The following is a 26,010-nucleotide window of genomic DNA, read 5'->3' on the forward strand; positions in this document are numbered from 1 at the left end:
CCTTCCGGACGGCAACTTTAAGGTGGTAGTGGGGAATAAACATCAGGTGAACCTAGTGATTAATGTGGACTTGCAGGTCCCCTCCCACTGCCAATGAAATTTAACTGATGGTGGGAAAAGCAGTGGATCCCCTTCAGCAGGCCCCTGAGACTATTGGAAGGTGATGTCGGGAGCTCAAGTCCCTTTCCTCCACTATAGCCTCTCAAACGCACTTCACCGTGTCCCACAGAGGTCCCCAAACACTTAAACACAAAATCCTGATCCAGGGCCAAATGTCTCCTTATGCGCTTAATACCAGCAGAGGACACTGCTCCCAGTGGTAATGCTTCTACTAGAGAGCTGCAGGGTTGGTTGACCACATCTCTGAGGTGGGGCTTTCTGACCCTAAGGGGCATTTCAAATTGATTAATGGCCAACTGGTTGATAAATGGATATGGGGGAAAAAAAACGTTCTTTTGCTACTCGCTCACTCACTCAAGGCCCCCTGCCCCTGTATTATAACAGAATGGTTCCATGCCTTGTTAAGGCTAAATGACCAACTGCTGCATGATTGCAGTCAGCCGTCTGGATTTCTGGGAAATGATGACACATACCTGCTTTCAGTGCTGCTGCTGGATCCCACACCAATGACTTGGAGGCCAGCAATGCTTAAACATGCAGTCCATAACGTTAGCCAGTTAGAATAACTTGGCATGTGAATTTATCGTTTAGTATATTTTTCTGAGAATTTAAATTTTTTTGGGCAAGTAGCTGTTAATAGGAGGCAAGTAGCCATGAACGGGAGGTTGCGTAGGGGGCCAAAAAATGACTAATTTTTAAAATCATAGAAATCAGTCTCTTGTATGCTGAAGAGTTGAAAGCCATGCTGGAGGAGTTGCACAAAAGGAAGGTGGCCCTTCCAAGAATTGAACATCACTCTGCAGTAAATAAATAGCAGTCACGCAGTCTTTTATTTTTGGCTGAAAATGAGAACAATATGTTCTAAAACCAGGATGCTCCTCACCACTGTATTTTTATTTTGTGTGAGCTGGTCAACCATTGCAAAACCTGACAGGATTTCTGTACTCTATATGAGGTATCATCTGAAGCTTGTATACAAACTTTATTATCATACAAACTTTGTTCCTCTTTTATTGCACATGATACAGTTGAAGGTAGAAGGCAGTCAGGAACAATATAAGGATGCTGAGGTGTCCAGGCAAGATCTTCCTCTGCTATTCAAATTCAAAATTATTATCCTTATAAATAAGTCTGCTCATCACTTACCTTTCTCCAGTGCTGTGCCCTGTTAGCACTGTTCCGTGGAATGACTGTGGCCTCCCACGAATTACACTGTCCCTTCATTTCATCAGCCTTCAGCCATTTAACCTTATTTTTGGAGTTACATTTCTACTGCCATCCAATGTGCTCTGCTATCTTGTAAAAGCTACTCAAAACTGTCCATTACAACTTTTCCTTTGACTACTTCCAGCTGATTCCTCTTGCTGGTGCCTGCCCAATCTGTCTTTCTGTAGGATTCTTTCCTGTCTTTTAAAAAAACACACTCTTGTAGTTCTTTTGACTTGTTATTACAGGAAAATAAATTGACCCACTCAAAAGATGGTTATGCTTAATTGGGTTAGTTTGTTTGTAACTAAGATTACAGATTTTAACATGAACATTGATGTGCAATGGTTACAGAGAAATTAGAACATTAATGGATCCAGATTTTACAGATTGAGAAAGGAAAAAAAACGGCAGCTATTTTGTTACTTTGCTTCCAATAATTCAGCCTTTCAGTACTATCAAGTGCCATAATGCTCAAATACATTTACTTACAGCAAGCAAACACTTCACTGATATCAAGCTCAAATATACTTATAACCAAGGTCATTTATACACCAGAAGTAACTAGCTCCTCTGGTTCTAGATTCTTTTAATGATCAGTGATACTTCTCCCTTCTCTCTTTCTCTGTCTCTCCTTTTGACGTTCCCTTCTGTCAACTTTCAGAAACTTCTTTCTTCGATTGCAGTACAGATCATCAATGTATTCCACCTTTTAAATCCTTTATCAAGATATGGAGTTAGTTTATGATACTGACTAGCCATATCACTCAATGAATTAGGAAGCCTTGTGATTCAATGGGTAAGTCCCTTGTGTCTGAGGCTGCAGCTCGAAGTTTGAGTTCCCACCAATGACTCCACCTAGGAATGGATGGCCAAGGAAAGTATGTTAATAACACAAGATAACAAGTTGATTATCCTGATCAATCATGTGCTCGAAGGCAAGTTGCAACTTCAACCATCATTATCCCAAAATATAGTGTACTCCAACAATCATGTTAAAAGTATATGTTCCTGCAACAACTCAGCCTCTGAGTGACCTGTAACACACCACCACTGTCCAATTGTTCAACTTCAACACATAATTATGTTCTGCAGCGTCAGTTTAAATGTGACTTGTACCTGTACAAAGTAACTTATCTTAAGCAAAGCCCTTTATAGTCAGTTTTCCAGGAAAAGAGGTTTATGTTTTGCTGGAATTTCTTATCTCAATTCAAGGCCTAGTTTTCATGGCTAAAACACTAGTGTTTCTGGCTGGGCTATGTTATCTCTCTTATTTCCCTTGATGTCATTTGTTTTGGCCTCTTAACAAGTTTAATTTTAAAAGACTGACAAATAAGTTTCTCTTCAATGCTACTTTTCTAGTTTTGCAAGGTATGCTAATTCAATGCCAAGTTTGCAAAATAAAAGATTTTTTTGTCCTCTATTTCTGAAGTGCTTTGGGATATTCCCCTCTATTGGTATAAGAATATAAGCTGCCTTTATAGCAAAGGAACTGTTCATGAAGCAATGGAGTTCTGTGCTTATAATTTTAACTCATCCCATTTAAATGTTTGGAATTCCACTCTCAATTTATGTAAAATATTTTCTCAAATCCTTGTATTTTTTGTGATGCATGTATAAAATTAGTTTTCACAAGATGTTCTGCATTACTGTAATTTAACTCCTGAAATAATGGTGGTGAATGTGATGCTGGCTGCTTATGTTTCTTACTGTCCTGATTGCTGTTTTGGAATATTGTGTGTAAAGTGCTTTGTAAAGGATTATTTTCAGATGACTTTGCAATTTTGGATTATCATAGCCTTTGACGGCAGTAGTACTGCATTGAAAACTCGATGGAGTAAAGTGTAAAAACGCAGTGAAACTAGTTTCTGGCCCAAATAGCCAGGGACCCTTGATAAGACAATCTTACAATGCATTTCTTAGTTTTGCAAAATTAAATAATGAAGCAAAAGATACAGAATCTTTGTAAATTGTTCTTATAGACTGAGTGTAGACTAAACTGAGGATATAGAAACCTGTTTGTTTCTATAGGCTGAATTTATTTTCTTCTCTTTTACTGTGGCTTTGAGCCTCGCATCAGTTACATTGAGAATTTCACTTAGCTCAAATACTCTGTCATGTGGTTAATCATTTGAAATATCTTTTCAAATGTTCTTGTCCATCTCAATGACAGAATTCAGTGGAGCCATTTTCCTGCGATAGGGATACAATTTTTTACAAGAGTTGGGGCTTGTTGCTTTTTGTTTTACTAATACTGCCCTTGTTTTTATTTCAGAGAACCAAGAAAGATTGTCCTTCACAAAGGATCCACAGGATTAGGCTTTAACATTGTCGGTGGAGAAGATGGTGAAGGGATTTTCGTATCATTCATCTTGGCGGGTGGACCAGCAGACCTCAGTGGAGAGCTACGAAGAGGAGATCGGATTTTATCAGTGAGTGATAAGTGTGTTTACTGAAGATGAGGAAATTCCCTTAGGAGTTTAAGTTGATATCAAGTGTAACATCATTGCTTGAGGCAAGCCCCCTGTTGAATCTAATCAGCTTTTGGAAATTACATTTTACAAAATGAAGAGGAGTTAATCAGCAAGATTTTGTCGTGTACAGAGTGATCAAGCAGCAGTGTGGGCTACCATAAAATAATTGTTAAGTAATCAATACCATGCATGATCTTCACTGTGTACCAAGAGTGTTAAGGGCGTGGAACGCCCTGCTTGTCAATGTAATTAACTCAGCCACATTAGGAGCATTTAAACAGTCCTTGGATAAGCATATGGATGATGATGGGATAGTGTAAGGGGAGGGGCTTAGATTAGTTCACAGGTCGGTGCAACATTGAGGGCCAAAGGCCCTGTTCTGCGCTGTATTGTTCGATGTTCCATGTTCTATGTTGCCAGTTCCAACCTCACAATTAGGAAGTAATATCAAAATGAGGGAGGTACCTCTACGTAAGAAGGAAGCAGGGATCTTGAAGTACATTTTCATAAACTGAAGAGAGCTTTATAGAAGTTAGGATGTGCCATTAAATGACAGAAGTAACTATACACAGGTGGGTGCCGTTATATGATTTGCACAGCTGAAGCAAATACGTGGTTGTATAGATCACAGGAAGCAGATTTTGATAAGTGGAGCATGAGTTGCAATTTAAATTTCCTGAGCGTCAAATGAACTCAGCTTCTAGCAGTAAGTCTTTTATTCGCTGAGGCCATGGAAATGATGAATATGCAAGATGAAAATGACAGTGCTGCATGCAGGTGGCATCCTGAGAAAAGGATTAATTTACCAAATGAACATACAATTTCAGAGTAGGAGAAACTGCTTATCACCATCTTTGAACACAAAAATACTGTTCTTCAGTGAGATGATTTCTAAAGCTTTGTTGACTACCTGTCTGCCTCCTTTCTTCTGACTGGGAATCAGAAGATTCCTTCCCTGACTGCTCTTACTCAGGCAATGGGGTGACCACGTCTAAAAATGTGCTAGCCTCATGGCTGCCCTCCAATGCCCCCACCCAGCATTCAAGCTTGAAAACTTTGTGCTCAAAAGTGGATCAACTAGTGGTGTTTATTGCAGATGTAATCATCCAGACTGATAGGAGTATCTAAGATTTCCTACATACTGCAAGCCATACAATACACATGATTGAGTTCCTCTACCATATCTATACTTCAGAAACATGCTTACCCTAAATTAAACCAAGTAGAAAATTAATTAAATTGTCTTTTAAAAATAAGTTAGAAGTTAACTTTCCCAAGTGCAACTTTAAAATGGACAAAGACAGCTTATCCACTACCTCCCACTCAGCTCACTATCTTGTGCTGATGTCAGCCTTTTTGAATTCTAGTGGGGTCCCTGCTTCTCCATCTGAGCTTCACCCAAAAACCTTTCACAAGGAAGCTCCTCTGCCACCATTCAACTCCAGGTTCCCATGCTGCCACTCTGACTGGCTCCTCTTCAAGCCTATAGACTAGAAAGTCTTATCCTTTTTAATGTCCTGGGTTCAGTTCAGATCCCACTCTGTCTGCTTCACAGTGATGCTGACTTGTTGCCCATTCCTCCCAGCCTACTTCACACTGTGTCTGTTCTGTGCACATTCCTGTAACCTTAGTGCGATTTCCATCTGCCATCACCTTCCTACTTTATTAATACCTCAGATTATAGTTGCACAGTGATATTTGTTGGGGCCAAGGAGAAGGGTGATATATGTATGCAGTTTCTATCTTGTGCTGCGCTTAATCCTGGAGTGTTTGTGAGGGCAATATTCATTGCATAAATTTACTCTGCATTTTAACCAATACTACTTGATCTAAGCCTGCTGGAAATTGGAATTTATTTCACCTCTGGTCTGTAATACACCTGACCGGATAACTTCGTATGTCAACAATGTGAAGTGGAAAAACCATGAGAGATAGAGAATGTTTCACTTTTCTTTGCTGATGGTCTCTGCCTTTGTGAAAACAAAATTGCATAACATTCTCTTGGAAATTTAAACATGTGAAATGCCAGGAATAAACTTTTGGTGTTGCATAGAAAGCAATTACAAAAAATTCATATAACATAATCTGATTATCTTGACTCACCGACTAGTTACAGACATTAAGCCTGTTTATGTCTTACATGAATAATAAACTCTGTTTATACAGTTCATTCTCTTATAGCTTTCTAAAGATAGTAGCTGCATGACTCAATTTTTCCTTCAACACTGCCTCCATGTAGATTGTTCTGGAGTAAAACAGCAGCAGTATTTGTATGATATAAATTAATTCCTACCCTTTAATACAGGATGGCGGAGCACAATCTGCCCAGTACCAATTCATAATTTGCTGAGATGTTTTGGTATATGTCTCTAAGATTCTTCTTTTATGACTGTGGCCACTGCCCCTTTAGCAGAGACTCTGCCAGTTCATTCAAATGGTGTATATTTGTGATGTAGATTCAAATAAGTACAAGGTTTTATGAAAATATAAATAAATTTTATATGTTAGATGTGATCAGCCGTTCCTCTACAACTCATCATTACTTTTCATTGTAAGGATGTCACCAGCCTGCTGCTGCTTTGAGAGGCAGCTAAGAATTATGCAACTCAGAATCAGAAACATATTGCTATGGTTAAGTTGATTATAACAAGGTCAGCCAGGTGGATCTCATAGAATATCAGCTCCCTAATTGGGGCTGTTAACCTGGTTGAATCAGGGAGCCTTGGCTGACAGATATAAATGTAAGTGTCAGCAGTTCTGTTCACTCTGAGAGCTGGCTCTGAGGAGGCTGAATCAAGGACTCTTTATGTGTAAATAAACGATGACCAGGCGTCTATGGAGTTATTTCAAATGGTAACTACCCCAGTTGAGGTTATTGTCACAATCATATGTAGCCTGTATACATTGACACTCTTCTGATCCACCATAATCAAGAACTAAGTATGCTGTAATATTATTCACTATTTATTCCAACAACTCCCTCAAAATGTTTGTGGTTGGAATTCTGTTACTCAAATGTTTGTTCCTTAGGTTAGTGCCCACCTTGATGCCTATATGCCAGATTACTTGCTTTATTAGCATTTCCTCATTCCAAGATGCTTTCCTGCCACCAGCAGGTCATTGGCAAAGCCCTGGTCCTGAGGCAAGAGGGTGGTTGGTGACACCTTACAGTCAAGAGCAAAGATATATTGCAAAGGATTGATCACTTCCAACATATGAAATCATGGTATTTTCATTAGCTATACCTATTTTAATTGATCATAAATACGTTTTATTTCCCTGTTGCATCAATGTAAATGCAACTGTAAAAAATCTTGCCTTCTACCATTCTGGTAGTTGCACAATGGAATGAGAATGGATTTGTTGACTAATCGGCATTTTTAAAATCTATCAATTAATCTAAAACAGACACACACCTGACACAACAAAGATGCCATTGGTTGACATGCATTAGTAAATATATACAAGTTATTTTTTTCCTGTCAAGTACATCATGTTTACCGTGACACATTTTCTTTCAATTACTCAGATACAAATCCCAAAATATTATTTTTAGAAGAGATTTACCTAATTTGGTTATTTCTGGACAAGGTGCAGGAAAGCAGTTTTTTCAGTCTACTTTGTCAGTGGGCACTTAATAAGTAAGTCTGCATCACCACTAGAAATTGCCAATAACAAAATGGGAACTTAATTCTGTTTTAAACAATCCATCTGACTTGTTTCAGGTGAATGGTGTAAATCTTCGGAGTGCTACCCATGAGCAGGCTGCAGCAGCACTGAAAAGAGCTGGTCAGACCGTGACCATTGTTGCCCAGTACAGACCAGAAGGTAAGCATGTGTGCTGTACTAAAACTGATTTTGAGTGAGAAGCTTCAGTGTTTCTGGTGATGATTAGGGAAAGCCAGATGTGGCAAGTTATAATATTCCTCTCTTTTTTTACTGAAGAATGTTTGATGGTTTAATACAATTCTTACATCTCAAAACGTTATACATTATCCCCTCCACAGTCAGTTTTTCCACACTGATGCTTAAACAATGCCTAATATGTAGTCCAACCTGATTGTTGTACTTGATTATAAAATAATTTAAATAATTACTATTTCAAGTTGAACACTATACCTGAGAGTAAGTCTCAAAGGTGACTTCATATTCCATTTTTCTTTTGCTCTGCCAGTGTATTATGTCCATTTCAAGGTAGTTTTAATCTGCCTTTGAGTTTTGGGAAGAAACTTGAAACAGACCCTACACTACATGTGAAGCACTACATAAATGCAATATGTAGATTTTGTTTGAGTGATAATGGGAACTGCAGATGCTGGAGAATCCGAGATAATAAAATGTGAGGCTGGATGAGCACAGCAGCATCTCAGGAGCACAAAAGCTGACGTTTCGGGCCTAGACCCTTCATCAGAGAGGGGGATGGGGTGAGGGTTCTGGAATAAATAGGGAGAGATGGGGAGGCGGACCGAAGATGGAGAGAAAAGAAGATAGGTGAGAGGAGAGTATAGGTGGGGAGGTAGGGAGGGGATAGGTCAGTCCAGGGAAGATGGACAGGTCAAGGAGGTGGGATGAGGTTAGTAGGTTGGAGATGGATGTGTGGCTTGGGGTGGGAGGAAGGGATGGGTGAGAGGAAGAACAGGTTAGGGAGGCAGAGACAGGTTGGACTGGTTTTGGGATGCAGTAGGTGGAGGGGAAGAGCTGGGCTGGTCGTGTGGTGCAGTGGGGGAAGGGGATGAACTGGGCTGGTTTTGGGATGCGGTGGGGGAAGGGGAGATTTTGAAGCTGGTGAAGTCCACATTGATACCATTGGGCTGCAGGGTTCCCAAGCGGAATATGAGTTGCTGTTCCTGCAACCTTCGGGTGGCATCATTGTGGCACTGCAGGAGGCCCATGATGGACATGTCATCTAAAGAATGGGAGGGGGAGTGGAAGTGGTTTGCGACTGGGAGGTGCAGTTGTTTATTGCGAACCGAGCGGAGGTGTACTGCAAAGCGGTCCCCAAGCCTCCGCTTGGTTTCCCCAATGTAGAGGAAGCCACACCGGGTACAATGGATGCAGTATACCACATAGGCAGATGTGCAGGTGAACCTCTGCTTAATATGGAAAGTCCTCCCTAACCTGTTCTTCCTCTCACCCATCCCTTCCTCCCACACCAAGCCGCACCTCCATCTCCTACCTACTAACCTCATCCCAATGTGGTATACTGCATCCATTGTACCCGGTGTGGCTTCCTCTACATTGGGGAAACCAAGCGGAGGCTTGGGGACCGCTTTGCAGAACACCTCCGCTCGGTTCGCAATAAACAACTGCGCCTCCCAGTCGCAAATCATTTCCACTCCCCCTCCCATTCTTTAGATGACATGTCCATCATGGGCCTCCTGCAGTGCCACAATGATGCCACCCGAAGGTTGCAGGAACAGCAACTGATATTCTGCTTGGGAACCCTGCAGCCCAATGGTATCAATGTGGACTTCACCAGCTTCAAAATCTCCCCTTCCCCCACCGCATCCCAAAACCAGCCCAGTTCGTCCCCTCCCCCCACTGCACCACACAACCAGCCCAGCCTGTCTCTGCCTCCCTAACCTGTTCTTCCTCTCACCCATCCCTTCCTCCCACCCCAAGCCGCACCTCCATTTCCTACCTACTAACCTCATCTCACCTCCTTGACCTGTCCGTCTTCCCTGGACTGACCTATCCTCTCCCTACCTCCCCACCTATACTCTCTCCACCTATCTTCTTTTCTCTCCATCCTCGGTCCGCCTCCCCCTCTCTCCCTATTTATTCCAGAACCCTCACCCCATCCCCCTCTCTGATGAAGGGTCTAGGCCCGAAACGTCAGCTTTTGTGCTCCTGAGATGCTGCTGGGCCTGCTGTGTTCATCCAGCCTCACATTTTATTATGTAGATTTTTTTCATTTGGATGGAACTACTGAAGCCTTTATGTGTTACCTCAAGGGGGCCTCAGTGAGCTATAAAAGCACAAACTGCTTGAGAAGAGATTCAAAGACAATTCAATTTCCTTATCAAAAGAGCAAAACAATACTGTCATATATCAGCGACATAGAACAATACAGCGCAGAACAGGCCCTTTGGCCCTCGATGTTGCGCCGACCTGTGAACTAATCTAAGCCCCTCTCCCTACACTATCCCATCATCATACATATATTTATCCGAGGACTCTTTAAATGCCCCTAATGTGGCTGAGTTAATTACATTGGCAGGCAGGGCATTCCACGCCCTTACCACTCTTGGTACACAGTGAAGATCATGCATGGTATTGATTACTTAATCCTCTGATCCAACCCTAAAGGAACACTTAATTTGTCAGGACCAGCAGTTAATATGGTCAAATGGACAGCCAAAACTGTTGGAACAGTTAGCTTACACCGTTCTTCATGGTGAAGAAAGACGACAAATTTGCAAATTATAATCTCTAATTTTTCAAAAATATTCCCGTGGACTTCCTATGCAATTATTTACTTGCTACGGAGTCACAGCTGCACTGTAGCTAAAGTCCACAGGCATACAAAGCAAGTGACAGTCTGTATTCAGAGATAGTGGGAACTGCAGATGCTGGAGAATCCAAGATAACAAAGTGTGAAGCTGGATGAACACAGCAGGCCCAGCAGCATCTCAGGAGCACAAAAGCTGACGTTTTGGGCCTAGACCCATCAGAGAGGGGAAGGGGAGAGGGTTCTGAAATAAATAGGGAGAGAGGGGGAGGCGGACCGAAGATGGATAGAGAAGAAGACAGGTGGAGAGAGTTGCAGTGGGAGAGAGATTCCCTGAGGTTTGTCCGGAGAGAGGAGGGTAACTTCTTCAGGTTAGGCATCCCTGGAAGAGGCTTTGCAGTGAGGTTAAAATTGTGATCAGAGATAATGGGAACTGCAGATGCTGGAGAAAGCCTGCATTTGTTTTTTTTAAGGGTTTCTCCTTTAGACAGATAAGATGGCATGAATACCAAGGACTGCACACACATTAATAAATCTTTTAATTTGGAATCTATAAATACGATATTTTTGTGAGATTAATATAAATAAATCTTATGTACCCCACCATTTTATCAAAATGAGTATTTAAATTAATAACATGGAAAAAGAATGCAACATTAATGCTGAGTTGCAAGGAATTATTATTTCTGGACCCAGGAAAAATATAATTTGTGAATTGTTTCCCGAAAACCTTCATAAAAATTGAATGCAGGATACTGGCTATCATCTGGGTAAACAATTTATAGATTATCTATTGCATTTTCCACTGTGCGTCTATTCGTAAAAATAAGTGTAAAGCCTCAGTTACCCTGATTGCCTTTCCACTACTGAAAGTTCTCCTGTATGCCCTATCCGCACTACAGATTAAGTCTGATAACAAAGTGTGAAGCTGGATAAACTCAGCAGGCCAAGCAGCATCTCGGGAGCACAAAAGCTGACGTTTCGGGCTTAGACCCTTCATCAGAGAGGGAGATGGGGAGAGGGTTCTCCCTCTCTGATGAAGGGTCTAGGCCCGAAACGTCAGCTTTTGTGCTCCTGAGATGCTGCTTGGCCTGCTGAGTTTATCCAGCTTCACACTTTGTTATCTTGGATTCTCCAGCATCTGCAGTTCCCATTATCTCTGATTAAGTCTGATGATTAGTTATAAACTCTAATAAATGTGATCAACACTTGGGCTTCTCAAAATCTTGAAGAAGAATAAAGAAGTAAAATAATTGTAAATGATAGGTGTGAAAGCAGAAAATGGATTAACTCTGCTGTGAGAAAAGACAAGACACCACAAGATATGGTCAGCAGAAGGTGCCATGCAGGGGGAAGCAAGGAAGTGTTAGGCATGGTGGAGGAACGGACTAGGGAAGGAACAGCCCATGTGGAATGCTGACAATGGAGGAGCGACTGTTTTTGCTGGTGATATCCTGCTGGAGATGGTGAAAATGGGAAGGGATCCTTTGAATGCAGAGACTTGTGCAGTGGAAGGTGAGGACAAGGAGACCCCATCATCACTCTAGGAGGGAGGGGGAAGGAATGAGGGCAGAAGTACAGGAAATGCGTCAGACACAGAAGAGAAGCTTGTCAACCACAGTGGAAAAGTTTCCTTGGTTGAGGTGTAAGAAAGGCGTGTCAGGTGTACTTTGATGCAAAATGGCATAATTGGAACAGGTGAGACCGAGGCAGATAAATTGAGAGAATGAAATGGAATCCTTCAGGAAGCGGGGTGTGAGAAATTATTTGGTCAAGGTAACTTTGGGAGGCTGTGGGTTTGAAATGAATATTAATGGATAGCCTATTCCTAGAAATAGAAAAGGAAGGGGAAGGAGGAATCTGATGGAACTGGGAAGTTGAGAGAGGAATAGACATTGGAAACAAAACATTAATTATTTTCCAATTCTAGGTGAAAATGGGAAACAGCGTCAATTACATCATTGATGTATAAGAGAAAAAGTTGTGGATGGGGGTCCAAATTGAACTGGGACAAGGAATATTCCACATATCCCACAAAAAGAGGCAGGTGTAGCTGAGACTGACACACTCTTAAAGCCATATGGGTAAATAGTCACAGTTGGATAAAGTGGGACAAGTTAACAGAGAATTTGTTCAAAGTGAGAACAAAATACCAGATAAAGGAGGGTGGTGGTGACAGATGGGAACTGCAGATGGGAACTGATCAGATCTCCTTTCAACAAAGAAGCAACGGGCCTTCAGACCATCCTGATGTTGAATGGACATGTTGAGAGTTGGACACATATGATGAAGAAGGGGCGGCTGGGCAAGAAAAGTGGAAATTGTGGAATCGTTTAACGCATCAGAAGAGCCATAAAAGGGAAGATGTTGATCAAAATGGAAAATATACATCAAAATAGGAAGAAATAAGTTAGTGGGACAGGAATGGGCTGAAATGATGGATCTGACAGGGCAGTCTTGTTAGTGACTTTGAAAAGAGGATAGAAGCAGGGCTGGAGATCAATGAGGTAGGAAGCTAAGAGGGGATAGAGTGGTAGGGCCATGATCCAGGGGAAATAGGAGTAAGTGTTTGACAGTTGGGACTCAGTGCAAGGTAGACAACAGCAGCACCACCCCTATCAACTGGTTTGAAAGTAGGTTAGATCTGAGAGAACAGAGAGCAGATAGTTCAGAGGGTTGTAGATTAGAGTGGGTAAGAAGAGCAGAAAATTTAATATGGGCAATGTCACATCAACAGTTCTCGATGCTGAAATCAAATGCAAATAAGTGACCACAGGAAGGGGTCCAGGTGGAGGGGGAGTATAGTACTGGAAATGGGTGAAAAGATCTTTGGAGCAGGGAGACATCTCCTGTCTGAACAGGTTGGCACATAAGCAAAGGCAAAAGGAAGATGAGTTAAACAATACGTCATGCCTGAAATGTATTGAGGTGGCGACGTAGAGGGATACCAAGTCACTTGCTGAACACACATCGTTCAGTATCGGAAGATCAGAGGACATGGTGAATAGGCACCATGAGGAGGGAAGGGAAGGGGAGGAAGAATTCAGAAGAATGTTGGTATCTGATGAAGAAGATAATCAGTTGCTACCTGTTAATTCGTTGGATGGATACAGATTCACGTAGATGCAAGGATCTTCTCATCGGTAGTATGGTAAGCAGCACAGTTGACCCATAAATTTTAGTGTACAGCTACCGAGCTGTTTACCACAATGAATATCTCTGATACGCATGCTTGTCTCACTGCAATGTGGTTGTATTAGAAGAGCTATGTCATCAGCATATATTCTCATTTCCAGTCAAGTGAACAACTGACGAGCAGTGGTCCTCTCCTAGACCCTGGCAGACACAGTAAACTGAAGGATAACTCTTTCTTATAAGGTCTAGAAGTTTCATTTGCCACTTTTGTTGCTTTGAGAAAATAGTAATTTATTGGTGTACAGTCAACCACACATGTGGAATGGAGTCACAGGTAGACCAAAGCAGCTAGTAATAAAGGGTATTTTCTTCCTCTGAAAGACATTACTTAACCATTTCACCAGCTCCCAGATTACTTGAATCCAGTTTGAAATGATGAAATTTGAATGTGTAATGACTAGTACCAATACCTTAACCCTTTCATTAACATATCTGACTGATGCTTGAATGTGCACCCTTTGATTTGGAGGGTAGTTTCCTAATACTTGTGAGCTTATACTTAACATCATAAAGATTTTCACAAATATTTACTCTGGTTTGTTAAAATGGCAAAATAAGCCCATTCTTTCCGAACAGGTTAATAATTTTGCAGAAATGCACCTGAAAAAATGAATAGAAATGTCCATGTAATGTTGTTAAATACATCAACAAAGAAAAACAGTTGGAAGCTTACAAGCCCCTGACTGGTATGAAATAGGGTGAAAAATCTGAGGGAGTTGCCTTTCCCTGATGTCAGGAATAACTAGATGTATTTTCCAACCAAGGCATGATGTCGACTTGAGATTCTTGCTAGGCAGTGGCAAGATGCACATTGAGAGGGATTATAACTTGTTATTGACCTCATTAACTGCACTTCTTGTCTAACTAAAAATATTCAGCCAGGAAGTGCCAAGTGGATGGTCCATTTTGCCTCCTCCAAGGTCCCCTGTATTACAGATGCCAGTCTTGAACCAACTCAATTTACTTCACATGTAATCAAGAAACCACTGAAGGCACTGGTTACTGTAAAGGTCCTGACAACATTCCAGTAGTATTCTAGAAAACCTGTGTTCCAGAATATTCCACACCCCAAGCCAATTATTCGAGTACAGGTACAGCACAGATGTTGTAAACTGAAATTGAAAGATCTGATTATGTAGCTCCTTGTCCTCCCACACCCTGTGAGGAAATTAAACACTTAAGAATTTCAGGAAAGCAAGTCAAAACGGGTACCTAGTGACTCCGTCCTGGTCACCAGGAAACATCTCAGGGAACTGACCACACCCAAACTCTATGCATGGACGCTGATGTCACACCTGCCAGCCTCTCTAGACTCTCATGGCTCCTTACCAGTCCTCTTACAGGATGCTTCTGCACTTTAAACCTGCATTAATTATGCCTTGTGCTTAAAGGCATTATACAAATTTGACCAGGCTGCACCTGAGTTTGCTCACTTGCTCTCTTAATACTCAGTCACCAACAGCAACCCACTTGGGATGCTCGCAGCTTCCCTGCCTTGCCTTTTGTTGCTTTCCCTTGACATTTCCTGTTTTTCATCCCCAAGTTAGAGTTACTAGAATCATAACACTTCTGTCTTATCAGGAAGCTTGTCATGGTTGTAAGTAATCCTTAGGTAAGTCAAAGGAGACAGTCTTCAGTAGGGGTGGGTTGCAGCACATGAAGTCAAGGAAACCATTAATATTAGTCCAGAGGCTTGGCCATAGTCAGTCGGCCACTCAGGGCAGTCACAGTCAGGCTCGTCACTTCTCTGGGGCTGAGGAGCTGAATGTCAGGCTGCTCACCAGCTGTCTTGGCTCTTTCTGCTCTATTGTGGGCTGTTTCTCCTGGAATAAGAGAAAGGGAAGTATTGAGTGAGATGAATGTGGGTGGCACAGCTGTTCGTGGTTAGTGTTGATAATGGTGGAGGAAAAGTATTGAGTTATCCAGAGCCAGTGAGTCGGAAGTTCAGAGGCTATGCTGAGTTAGGAGGGAGGGCAATTGAGGTGGGTGAGATAGAGTGAGGAAAGATGTTGCTTTACCACTTTCATCATTGCATGCATGTGTTTTGATAGGAGGTATGTGCAATTGCCAAGATAGAGTGAGTGTGAGGTATCAGAGAGAAGATGGTGGCACTTAACTTGTCATGGACCATTTTCCTTCACTACTGGGCATTCCTGCAGACTGCTGAGAACACAATGACCTGGTTAGAAATCTCAGATCAGATTGACAACACATAACAGTATGGCCTCCTCTTCTGGACTTTGGGAAACAGGATGTTTTCCTCTGCATCACCCCATCAACTAAGACATTTAGGTGCCAGTCCACAAAGCAAAGTGCCAATTTCCCCATATCTGCCACATCAGGGACAAATGTCAGGAACCATGCAGGGCAACAATCAGGCTGACAGTGCTTGTCTGGGTACAAAACAATCTTTTCAAAATGATTCAGACGCCAAGAATGATAGTCTATTCTAGCAAGTCCCAGCAGTATTGGGTTCATACAGACACGGTCTAGCGTCCAATGTCGAGGTCATATAGGGGTAATGTGAGTGATTAATGAGATGACTTTATGACAAAAGTGCAAGAAAATAGGCTAGGCCTTGAGGAGAACGAACCTCCAAGAATCCCAACAAAATTGACACTAAGCCAAAAAAAATCAGTAAAACTTTGCCAAATTTGTTTACACAGAGGAGTAACTCACTTCCTAACTCCCAAAAGGCACAAGTCAGGAGTATGATGGAATACTCCCCACTTGCCTGGATGAATGCAGCCCCAACAACATTTAAGCTTGACACCAACCAGGACAAAGCAGCCCACTCGATTGGCACTGCATCCACAAGCATCCAATCCCTCTACCACCAACACTCAGTAGCATCAGTGTATACTATCTACCAGATGCACTGCAGAAATTCACCAAAGATCCTCAGACAGCACCTTCCAAAACCACGACCACTTCCATCTAGGACAAGGGCAGCAGATAGATGGGGACATCACCACCTTCAAGTTCCATTGCAAGCCGCTCACCATCCTGACTTGGAAATTTATCACTATCCTTCACTGTCAAAATCCTAGAAATCTCCCACAGCAAGTGGACTGCAGCGGTTCAAGAAGGCAGCTCACGACTACCTTCTCAAGGGCAAGCAGAGACAGGCAAGAAATGCTGACCAGCCAGTGATGCTGGCATTCCACAAAATTAATAAACAGAAAAAATTATAATATAATTTCTAAGCAGTCTATATGGGAAAATGATTTGTTGACCTAGGATGAACCTCTCATTAAAATGTTAATTTGACAGATTCCAGACTCAATTTTTAACCTTTTCCTGAATTCAAGTAAATCACACTTTACTGTGCTGATGAAGAATTTGCTTATACTGGAGCTTCTAAAACTGTTGGTGAAAGAATAGCATGGTACTTGTTGATCTACTCAAAAGGTATGCAAAATTACGATCACTGGTTCAACATTAACAGCAGAGACTAAAGGATAAGAAGATCTGAAGCACCTAGGGGAATGTTAAATTGAATTAACACTGAATGCTGGGCAGTAGAATGGAAGTAAAGGGGATGAATATGCTGGAAAGGGAAAAAGGAGTATGGGCTCAGCTGTAGAGTGTGAATAAATTATGAGAGCTGTTTCCTGAAAGGAGTACTCAAACCTTTTAGACAAAACACAGGAAGTCAACTCGGGCTTTAATTCAACAAACCTTTTTCTTTAAATTTAATTCTTTAGGTATCAATACTCCATATAAAACATACATAAATTGAACATTTGCTTTTTACTACAGCTAACTTCAGCTTGAACTCACTTCACCTGACTTCTCTTTATCTTACTTTTAACTTCAGTCATATTTAACTCTAACTTTAACCCTATAAATTTGGCTTCAATCATGCACTACCCTAACTCAAGTGAAGCAGCTAATTTTGCTCTTGATGTAGACCTTACCACATGGTTCTTTGCATTTTTTTGATAACTTTAGGCCTTGTGCTTCTCAGATGTTGGTCTCGAATTGTTACTCCTGCAAAACTGTTTGTGGTGGTAATTTTCATCCCAAAGTGTGCTCATTTTCCAGAAACGTTTCTCTGGCACTCAGCCAATGAATTGAACAAACCTGATCACAATGTTCAATCCCAGTCAATGGATTTTACTGGTAAACAGATGCCAAGCATTTATACTAAGCTGTAAAAAGCTACATTCCATACTCCGTATAAGTTCATTATGGTGCCAGTATGTCTGACAGACCACTATAAAAGCTCCCTTACTTGATCAACACAGGAAACTGCAGGTCACAGTTAACAGACAAGTCCCAATATATCCTGGCTGCAGTTTTAACCTAGGTCAGAGTTTAAATTAGCTTCACCAAAGTTCCTAGATCACTCGATTGTTGTTCTTAACCAGTCACATAGCCATTTCTGCTGCTGGCCATCTAACCACAGAGGACAGCAGTGTAGGAAGTTGGGAGTGGAGCGTTAAATTAAGCTTAATGCAGGGCATATTGTATGAACAATGACTATGAGCAGATGAAGAAGATGTTACTAGGAAGATGATAATTGATGCTTAACTGTCTAATAATGGGTACATAATTGCTACATGCAGTTTAAGTGCTGAATATTCAGTGGGTCACCATTCAACTTAGATAAAAGCCTTTATTAATGTATACAAATAACGTGAAAATCTTATGATCTTTCTAATACTAAACTCTGTCACAAAGTTAAATATTTTTCCATTACTTGGTGACAAAATTTAGAACAACTTAAAGATGTAAATCATTGCTTTAGCTCCATCCCTGTAAAACTTAGTTCTTAAATGTTGCCAAACAGCAGTGCAGCAGTTGAGAGTGGAGACGAGGGTATTTCCATCTGTGGTTTTTAAATTTGGTAATCAAAATATTACAAGCTACTTAGTCACAATCTGATCAATGGGAGAATAGCGGAAAGGTCATTGCACTCATTTGGAATTATTACTGGTTTGTGATTTCATTACACTGCAGTTAGCATTTGTAACATCCATTTAATTATGTTTTACTTCCAGAATTGAAATTATCTGGTGTATATTCTTCTGCCATAGTTTGTGGCATGATCACTAGATTAAAATTTAGTTATTCATTGAATCAGAAACTACTGGACGCCAGAACCTGAAAAATTTTCCAAAACTTTAGAAATCATTAATGTGAGGACAAGATCAGTGAAATTGAGTTTAGTTGCAATGTTAGAAAGCAAAAAATTCCAGTCCTTCTGTAGTAGTTTGGCAGATCCATTCTCTGAACAGTATCAACAATCACAGTCCCTCAGGTGAAACCCATAGAACAAATTTCAATCACACCCTGCTGTCTCTTAACAGCTTGTCTGTAGATAGTTATAAGTCACAATGATTTTTTTTATTTTCTCAATCCCTGTGCCTTTAGCTAGATTGCACATCACAGATATATTTAGATGACTACATTTTTGGATGCTATCCACAGTTAGAGTCTTTTGAATTGGCTTACTGCATTTCAATTTCTTTGATAGTTTCCATTTTTGTAGTCTTACAGAATGTATCCTCACAATCCCTGCCCTTCAGAAGGATCCTGCAATCCTATAGATGGTTTATTCAGAGAAATCCCATGATTCTAAATTTGTTGACATTTAAAATTTAGTTCCCAGTCTATTCTTGATGATTAGAAGAAAATATATACTCTATAGTGGATATGGGGAAGATATGTTTATTGAACAAATACAATAATTAAGCAGAAGATGGTTAGAGTGTGGTGTATGGTTTTTATATCTTTCCTAATTCTTTCCATCTTTCTGCCTCCTTTCAAACCCATATCAGAACTGATGTTGCCTCCTTGAGCTTAGGATTAGTTATTTTTGACCATGTCTCCGTGAAGCACTGGTAGATAATTTTCTACATTAAGGTGCTGTATGGTGTTGCTGTAGCTTGGATGAACAAAATTAATAGTTATTACAATCTTATTTAACAGAAGATAAAAATAGTGATTTACCTCTGATCAATTTGAGCTATCATGCAACATGTGTCCATATCCCTGATTAAATAGTAACTCTGTTCGCCTCATCATAACATACTGGGGTGTTTCTTACATCCTGAAGTCTGCAGCCTTTCACAGTAAGTTACTGTGTCCCCTGCAGTGGTCGAGAACGCCCTCGACCATGTCTACCATGTTTCCCGCAACACATCCCTCACCAACTCCCCCCCCAGTCCCGGCAATAACAACCCCGTGTCCTCACATACCACCCCACCAACCTCCGGATCCAAAGCATCATCCTCTGACACTTCCGCTGTCTACAATCCGACCCCACCACCAAAGACATTTTTCCCTCCCCGCCCTTGTCTGCTTTCTGGAGGGACCACTCTCTCCGCGACACCCTTGTCCGCTCCACACTCCCATCCAACCCCACCACACCCGGCACTTTCCCCTGCAATTGCAGGAAGTGCTACACCTGCCCCCACACCTCCCCACTCGCCCCCATTCCAGGCCCCAAGAAGACTTTCCACATCAAGCAGACATTCACCTGCACATCTGCCAATGTGGTATACTGCATCCGCTGTACCCGGTGTGGCCTCCTCTACATCAGGGGAACCAAGCAGAGGCTTGGGGACCACTTTGCTGATCACCTACGCTCAGGTTGCAATAAACAGCTGCACCCTCCAGTCGTGAACCATTTCAACTCGCCCTCCCATTCCTTAGACGACATGTCCATTCTGGGCCTTCTGCAGTGCCACAACGATACCACCCGAAGGTTTCAGGAACAACAACTCATATTCTGCTTGGGAACCCTGCAGCCCAGCGGTATCAATGTGAATTTCACAAGCTTCAAAGTCTCCCCTCCCACCACTGCATCGCAAAACCAGACCCCCATCCCCGCCTCCATAACCTGTTCTTCCTTTCACCTATACCCTCCTACCATCTCAAGCCGCACCCCCATTTCCTACCTACTAACCTCATCCCACCCCACCTCCTTGACCTGTCCGTCCGCCCTGGACTAACCTATCCCCTCCCTACCTCCCCACCTATACTCTCCTCTATAGGCTCCATCCCCGCCCCTTCAACTTTCTATCCATCTTCAATCCGCCTCCCCCTCTCTCCCTATTTATTTCAGAACCCTCTCCCCCTTCCCATTTCTGATAAAGGACCTAGGCCCAAGACATCAGCTTTCCTGCTTCTAAGATGCTGCTTGGCCTGCTGTGTTCATCCATCTCCACAGCTTGTTATCTTGGATTCTATGGCATCTGCAGTTCCTATTATCACAGCTTTTAATGAATCCATGCATGTCTTTCCAACATTTTTCTTTTTACATAAGCCTAGAAACTTTGTGTCAATTTTTATGTTTCCAATTTACATTCATATTCTATTCTCCATTTCTTCGTCGATTTCTTAGCTTTCCTTTGCTGAATTCTGATGTGCTGCTAACTCTCAGGCTTTTGACATACTTTGGCAAGTTCATTAACCTTCGCTTTTAAAGCAGTATTCTGCTTTTAACAGCAAGAAAAAGGGTACAGAATTTATCATGATCAAAGTAATTTGCACAGCCTCTCCCTTGTTTTGTGTTTTTTCTTCTGTATACAGAAGATTGCAATGATGGGAAATGGATTGTTCAGGGATGATGTAATGGTAAAATTTATAAAGGTTGAGACATCAGTGTGAGATGTCAATAAGATGCAGCTAAGTGTTTGTGTTGATTATTCAAGCTTTGTTTGTGCACTTTAGGAAATGCCAGAAGAGAAGTAAGTGTATGGAGATACGTGTTTTGCAGATCGGAGCATTCTATGCATGAGAATGCAGGGAAAGGTGGAATGTGAGGGTTTCCACCTGCAAATGAGTTGTTATCACAGTGTATAAGGAAATGGGAGATACACTGAAGAAATATTTGTGTTTGTCTTCACAGTGGAAGGCACAAATTAGAAGCCAGAATTGGAGAGTAACAAAGGGGCTAACATAAATGAGAAATTTAAGGTGATTATCACCAGAGAAAAAGAGTTGGAGAAATTTAAGTCACTAAAATCTGACTAATTTCCAAGGCTGAATGGAGTATATCTTAGCTTTTTAAAATCAGCTCAACAGATAACAGATGTGCTGGATGTGATTTTTCAAAATTCCAAAGACCCTAGAATAATCCAAGCAGATTAACGTAAGCAAATGTATCAATACTATTTACGAAAGGAGAGAGAAAAGAGGAAACTGCAGACCTGTTAGTTATCAGGAAAATTCTATTGTTAAGCAAATATTGTTGAGGAAAGACCCATTTTGTTGAAGTTTTTTGTCATGATTCAACTTTTCAATTTACAATGGCATGCAAAAGCAATGAGAAAATAACATTTCCACTCGAAGAGTGGAGAGTGCTGACTGGATCACTAGTGGACTGTGATTGATAACTGTCATGATAAATGCAACACTTCATTGCAGTTTACTACCAAACTCTGTTCAAATTTTAAACCAGACAGATTAACTTTGACTGGTCAAGGTATTGCTCTGAGAAATAAACTGGAGAATGTGACTTAATTTGTCAAGATAAACAGGTATAGTGTTTGTATGTTGTTAAACCAGCTGATGTAATCACAGATAACAAAGTGTGGGGCTGGATGAACACAGCAGGCCCAGCAGCATCTCAGGAGCACAAAAGCTGACGTTTCTGAAGAAGAGTCCAGACTCAAAACGTCAGCTTTCCTGCTCATCTGATGCTGCTTGGCCCCCTGTGTTCATCCAGATCTACACCTTGTTATCTAACTTCAAAGAGGATGTCCAATCTATGGGCTAGATAATAAAATGTGAGGCTGGATGAACACAGCAGGCCCAGCAGCATCCCAGGAGCACAAGATGCTGCTGGGCCTGCTGTGTTCACCCAGCCTCACATTTTATTATCTTGGATTCTCCAGCATCTGCAGTTCCCATTATCACTGGTCCAATCTATGGGCGTTGCCCCTAAGTAAAAGTAAAATTCCTCATCTTTCTAACTGAAAACAGCTTAATGCTATCCAGTGTTTATTCTGCCCACTCCTGAAACTCTGTCAATGTACATGCATTTCCATTAGTATCTAGGAACTACATCTCTCATATTAGTTTCATAAAAACCCATAGCTCCAAAAATATCAGCACGTTAGTAATTAAAGCCACTCATGCACACAGAGCAAAACTCACACGCCATTTGTTTAAAATCTAAACTCAACAAAAAATTTTTAAATTATATATGACATACTTTACCCCTCTCGGAGGAGATGTATCATTAAGAAATATTTTCATTATCTATCAAAAATTACCTTCATGCCATTTTTATGTCACATTAACAGTAGTAACATATTAGTGTTACACTTACAATGTGTTACTCACACCACCTAATTCCATGGTTAGCATATCACTTAACATCCCTTCATATGCTCTTTGCAAAGTGTCTGCTTTAACATTTTCTTTTTCAAATCCATAAACAATTTTCAAGTGATATGGCCAGAAAGTTAATCTCCACCAGAACGTTCATAAGGTATTGTCCTGAAATTGATCAAAGAAAATCAAAAAGCTTGCAGCCCATATAAATAATGGCTTCTAGCACATTTTTGGCAATACATATTTCAAAACAATATAGATTCAACACAAAATGCAATGTCTCTTTCTTAACAGTTGAATATTTTTGCTGACTTGGTCAGTTTCTTTAAAAACTGACTCGTGCCATTCAATTTTCAGTAAATTGTCATTTTGCAGTGAAACAGCCTTCACGCCAATGTCACTGACATCAATAGCTAATTAGATTAGCTTCTCATAGTTCAATGCTGTTTAAAAAATAGTACAGTTGTCAGTACACCTTTCAAATTTTCAGAGACACTGGTACTCTGGCATTCATTCAATTTTTCTTCCTTTCTTCAACAAAATAATTTGAGATCCAATGAAGGTGCTAAGCTCAGAAATAAAATTAATTCAGGCTAGCACAACCCAAAATTTCATATTTTGTCCTAAGCACAGGAAAAAGCCAAAATAGCCATTAATTCTCCAGGTGTTACTTGGCCTTGTCATCTTTCTTTTGACAAATTCACTCTTGGCCAGATTTAGAATCAAATTGGCTGTGTGCAGCCTTTCAAATAGTTATGTCAAGTGGTTTAAATGTTCTTTGAAAATTTCTCTAAAAACAGCCAAATCATCACTGTAAACTACACAATTACAGAGCCTTTCAAGTAATTTACTAATTAATCATTGCCGCAGGGCGAGTGCATTTTTAATTCGAGATGGCAGAACTTTGTATTGATAAAGTCCAGATGTTATAACAAAAGTTAATATTAATTTGGCTGTATCAGTTAATGGAACTTGCCAATATACTGTTAGCAAGTTAACTTTTGTAACAAATTGAGCATGCCCAATTTGGTCAATGTAATCTTCCAATCTTAGAATAGCACATCAGTCCACTTTTGTTATCATGTTGACTTTTGTGATAATCAATATTGAATCTTTGTGATCTATCTGGTTTTAGCTTGATAAGTGAGCTCCAGCCACAATTACCTGATTAGTTATGATCTTAATCTCTCCCTTCCCTTAATCTAATCACTCTGGGTTGAGTTCGTAAGGATACTGCTTTATAGATACCACATTTTCCACATTAACATGATGAATAATCAAAACTATTTTTCCTGGCCTATGCTCATAAATTGATTTATGATTCTTTAATAGCCCTAGTAAGTCACTTCCTTAGTTTTTGCATGATAAAACATGATGCAATTCAACATTTTAAGCACTTCCATATGTTTACTGGAAGATTAACTCAAATTTTCAATTTTTGGTAGTTGTTTACTTGGTCTGATATTTCTATTTCACTTCCTATTTCTTTCATCACATTAAGTTTTCTTTATTGCCTCCATCATAGTATCTCTTTAACATGTTAACATGACAAACTTACTGATTCTTTCTTTTATCTAGTGTATTAACTGCATAATACTCATCACTGAATTTCTTTTTGATTTGACGAAGTCCAGTGAACCTTGATTTTAGTGGTTCCCCAGAAACATAACAACATTAATATTGAATGTTGGCCTTTTAAATCTAGTTTTATTGTTTGCTGAGCACCCTTAAACTGATTTTTAGTCAATTCATAGGCTTTATTTAGGTTTTTTTCTGAAATTTGAAGAATAGGCTGGAAGAGTAGTATCTAGTTTTGCTTTAATCAATTTAAGTGACCCTCACAACTCCTGTCCATTTATTAGTTTAAAAAAAAGTAAATTCTGGGGACTTATTTGGAGCATCCCTACTGGCAGTTCATAACAAAGCAATTTCCTAACCCCAATCATTGGGACATTCTTCATAATACATGCTAATCATGGTTATTAAAGTTTGATGTTTCCAGTACAACTTGAGATTGTTAAGTGACATTATTTACAAACCAGTCATCATTTTTTAAAATATGTGCAATATCAACTTTGAATCTTGATCCGATTATATTCCTTTCATCATCCATATCTTATAACAAATTGAATTAAATATTTTACTACAATTTTTGGACTATTTTTTCCTGAAGGCATTATGAATTATTTTTTAAATTCACTCATAGGACATGGATGTCAGTGGCTGGCCAGTCTTTATTGCCTGTCCAGAATTGCCATCGAGAAGGTGGTGGAGAGTTGCCTTCCTGAACTATTGCAGTCCATGTGCTACAGGTAGACCCAGAGTACTGTTAGGGAGGAATTCCAGAATTTTGACTGAGTGGCAGTGGAGGACTGGTGGTATATTTGCAAGTCAAGATGGTGAGTGATTTTGAAAGGAACTTGCTGGGTGATGGTGTTCCCATGTATCTGTTGCCCTTGTCCTTCTAGATGGATGTGATTGTGGGTTTACAAGGACTTCTAAGGATCTTTGATGAATTTCTGCAGTGCATTTTGTAGATGGTACAGACTTCTCCTACTGAGTGTCAATACGAGAGGGAGTGCATACTTGTGCGAGTGGTGCAAATCAAGCAGGCTGCTCTGTCCTGGATGGTGTCAAGTTCCTTGAATGTTGTTGGAGTTGCATTCATTCAGGCAAGTGGGGAGCATTCCATCACACTCCTTGCTTATACCTTTTAAATTGTGGACAGGCTGTGGGGAGCCAGGGGGTGAATTACTAGCTGTAGTATTCCCAGCCTCTGACCTGCTGTTTTAGCCATTGTGTTTATATAGTAAGTCCAGTTGAATTTCTGGTCATTGTCATCCCAGGATGTTGATTGTGATAGTAATGCCATTGAATGTCATGGGGCAGTGGTTAGATTGTTTCTTATTGTTGATGGTTATTGCTTGCCATTTTTGTGGCATGAATATTATACCCATAATCAATAAAAGATACTGGTTCATATTCATGTTCTAGGTATGTGTCCTACATAATCTAAGACTTTGCTGAACAGTTCTTCAAAAGCTGGTGTCAGAATTACCATAGATTTTTCCAATACCTAAATGTGATCCATTTGTAAAAGTCTCAGACTGTTGAAGGTGGATGAGTGATCGGAGAGGGGATGTGGGCTGTAATTCGGAGGCTGGAGGAGTGGAAGGATGAGAGGAGAGAAAGTGCAAAGTGAAGTGTGTGTCCATGTCTACGCGTGTGTCTGTGTCTATCTGGACAGCAAAACAATGGCCCTAAATAGCACTG

At 40.6% G+C, this 26,010-nt stretch overlaps 1 protein-coding gene across 9 annotated transcripts in view; it reads left to right on the forward strand.

The window, feature by feature from the left end:
* The window catches only part of dlg3 (discs, large homolog 3 (Drosophila)), a 483,556-nt gene that overhangs the window by 369,602 nt on the left and 87,944 nt on the right, over nucleotides 1-26,010 (forward strand). For all 9 annotated transcript variants that reach the window (XM_059651426.1, XM_059651427.1, XM_059651428.1 and 6 more), the window contains 2 exons: nucleotides 3,602-3,758; nucleotides 7,526-7,628. In XM_059651426.1, coding sequence (XP_059507409.1) covers nucleotides 3,602-3,758; nucleotides 7,526-7,628 — 260 coding nt within the window. The remainder of the gene's footprint in view (nucleotides 1-3,601; nucleotides 3,759-7,525; nucleotides 7,629-26,010) is intronic.

The sequence above is a fragment of the Stegostoma tigrinum genome, chromosome 15 (assembly GCF_030684315.1).
Source record: "Stegostoma tigrinum isolate sSteTig4 chromosome 15, sSteTig4.hap1, whole genome shotgun sequence".
In the NCBI taxonomy this organism is placed as follows: Eukaryota; Metazoa; Chordata; class Chondrichthyes; order Orectolobiformes; family Stegostomatidae; genus Stegostoma; species Stegostoma tigrinum.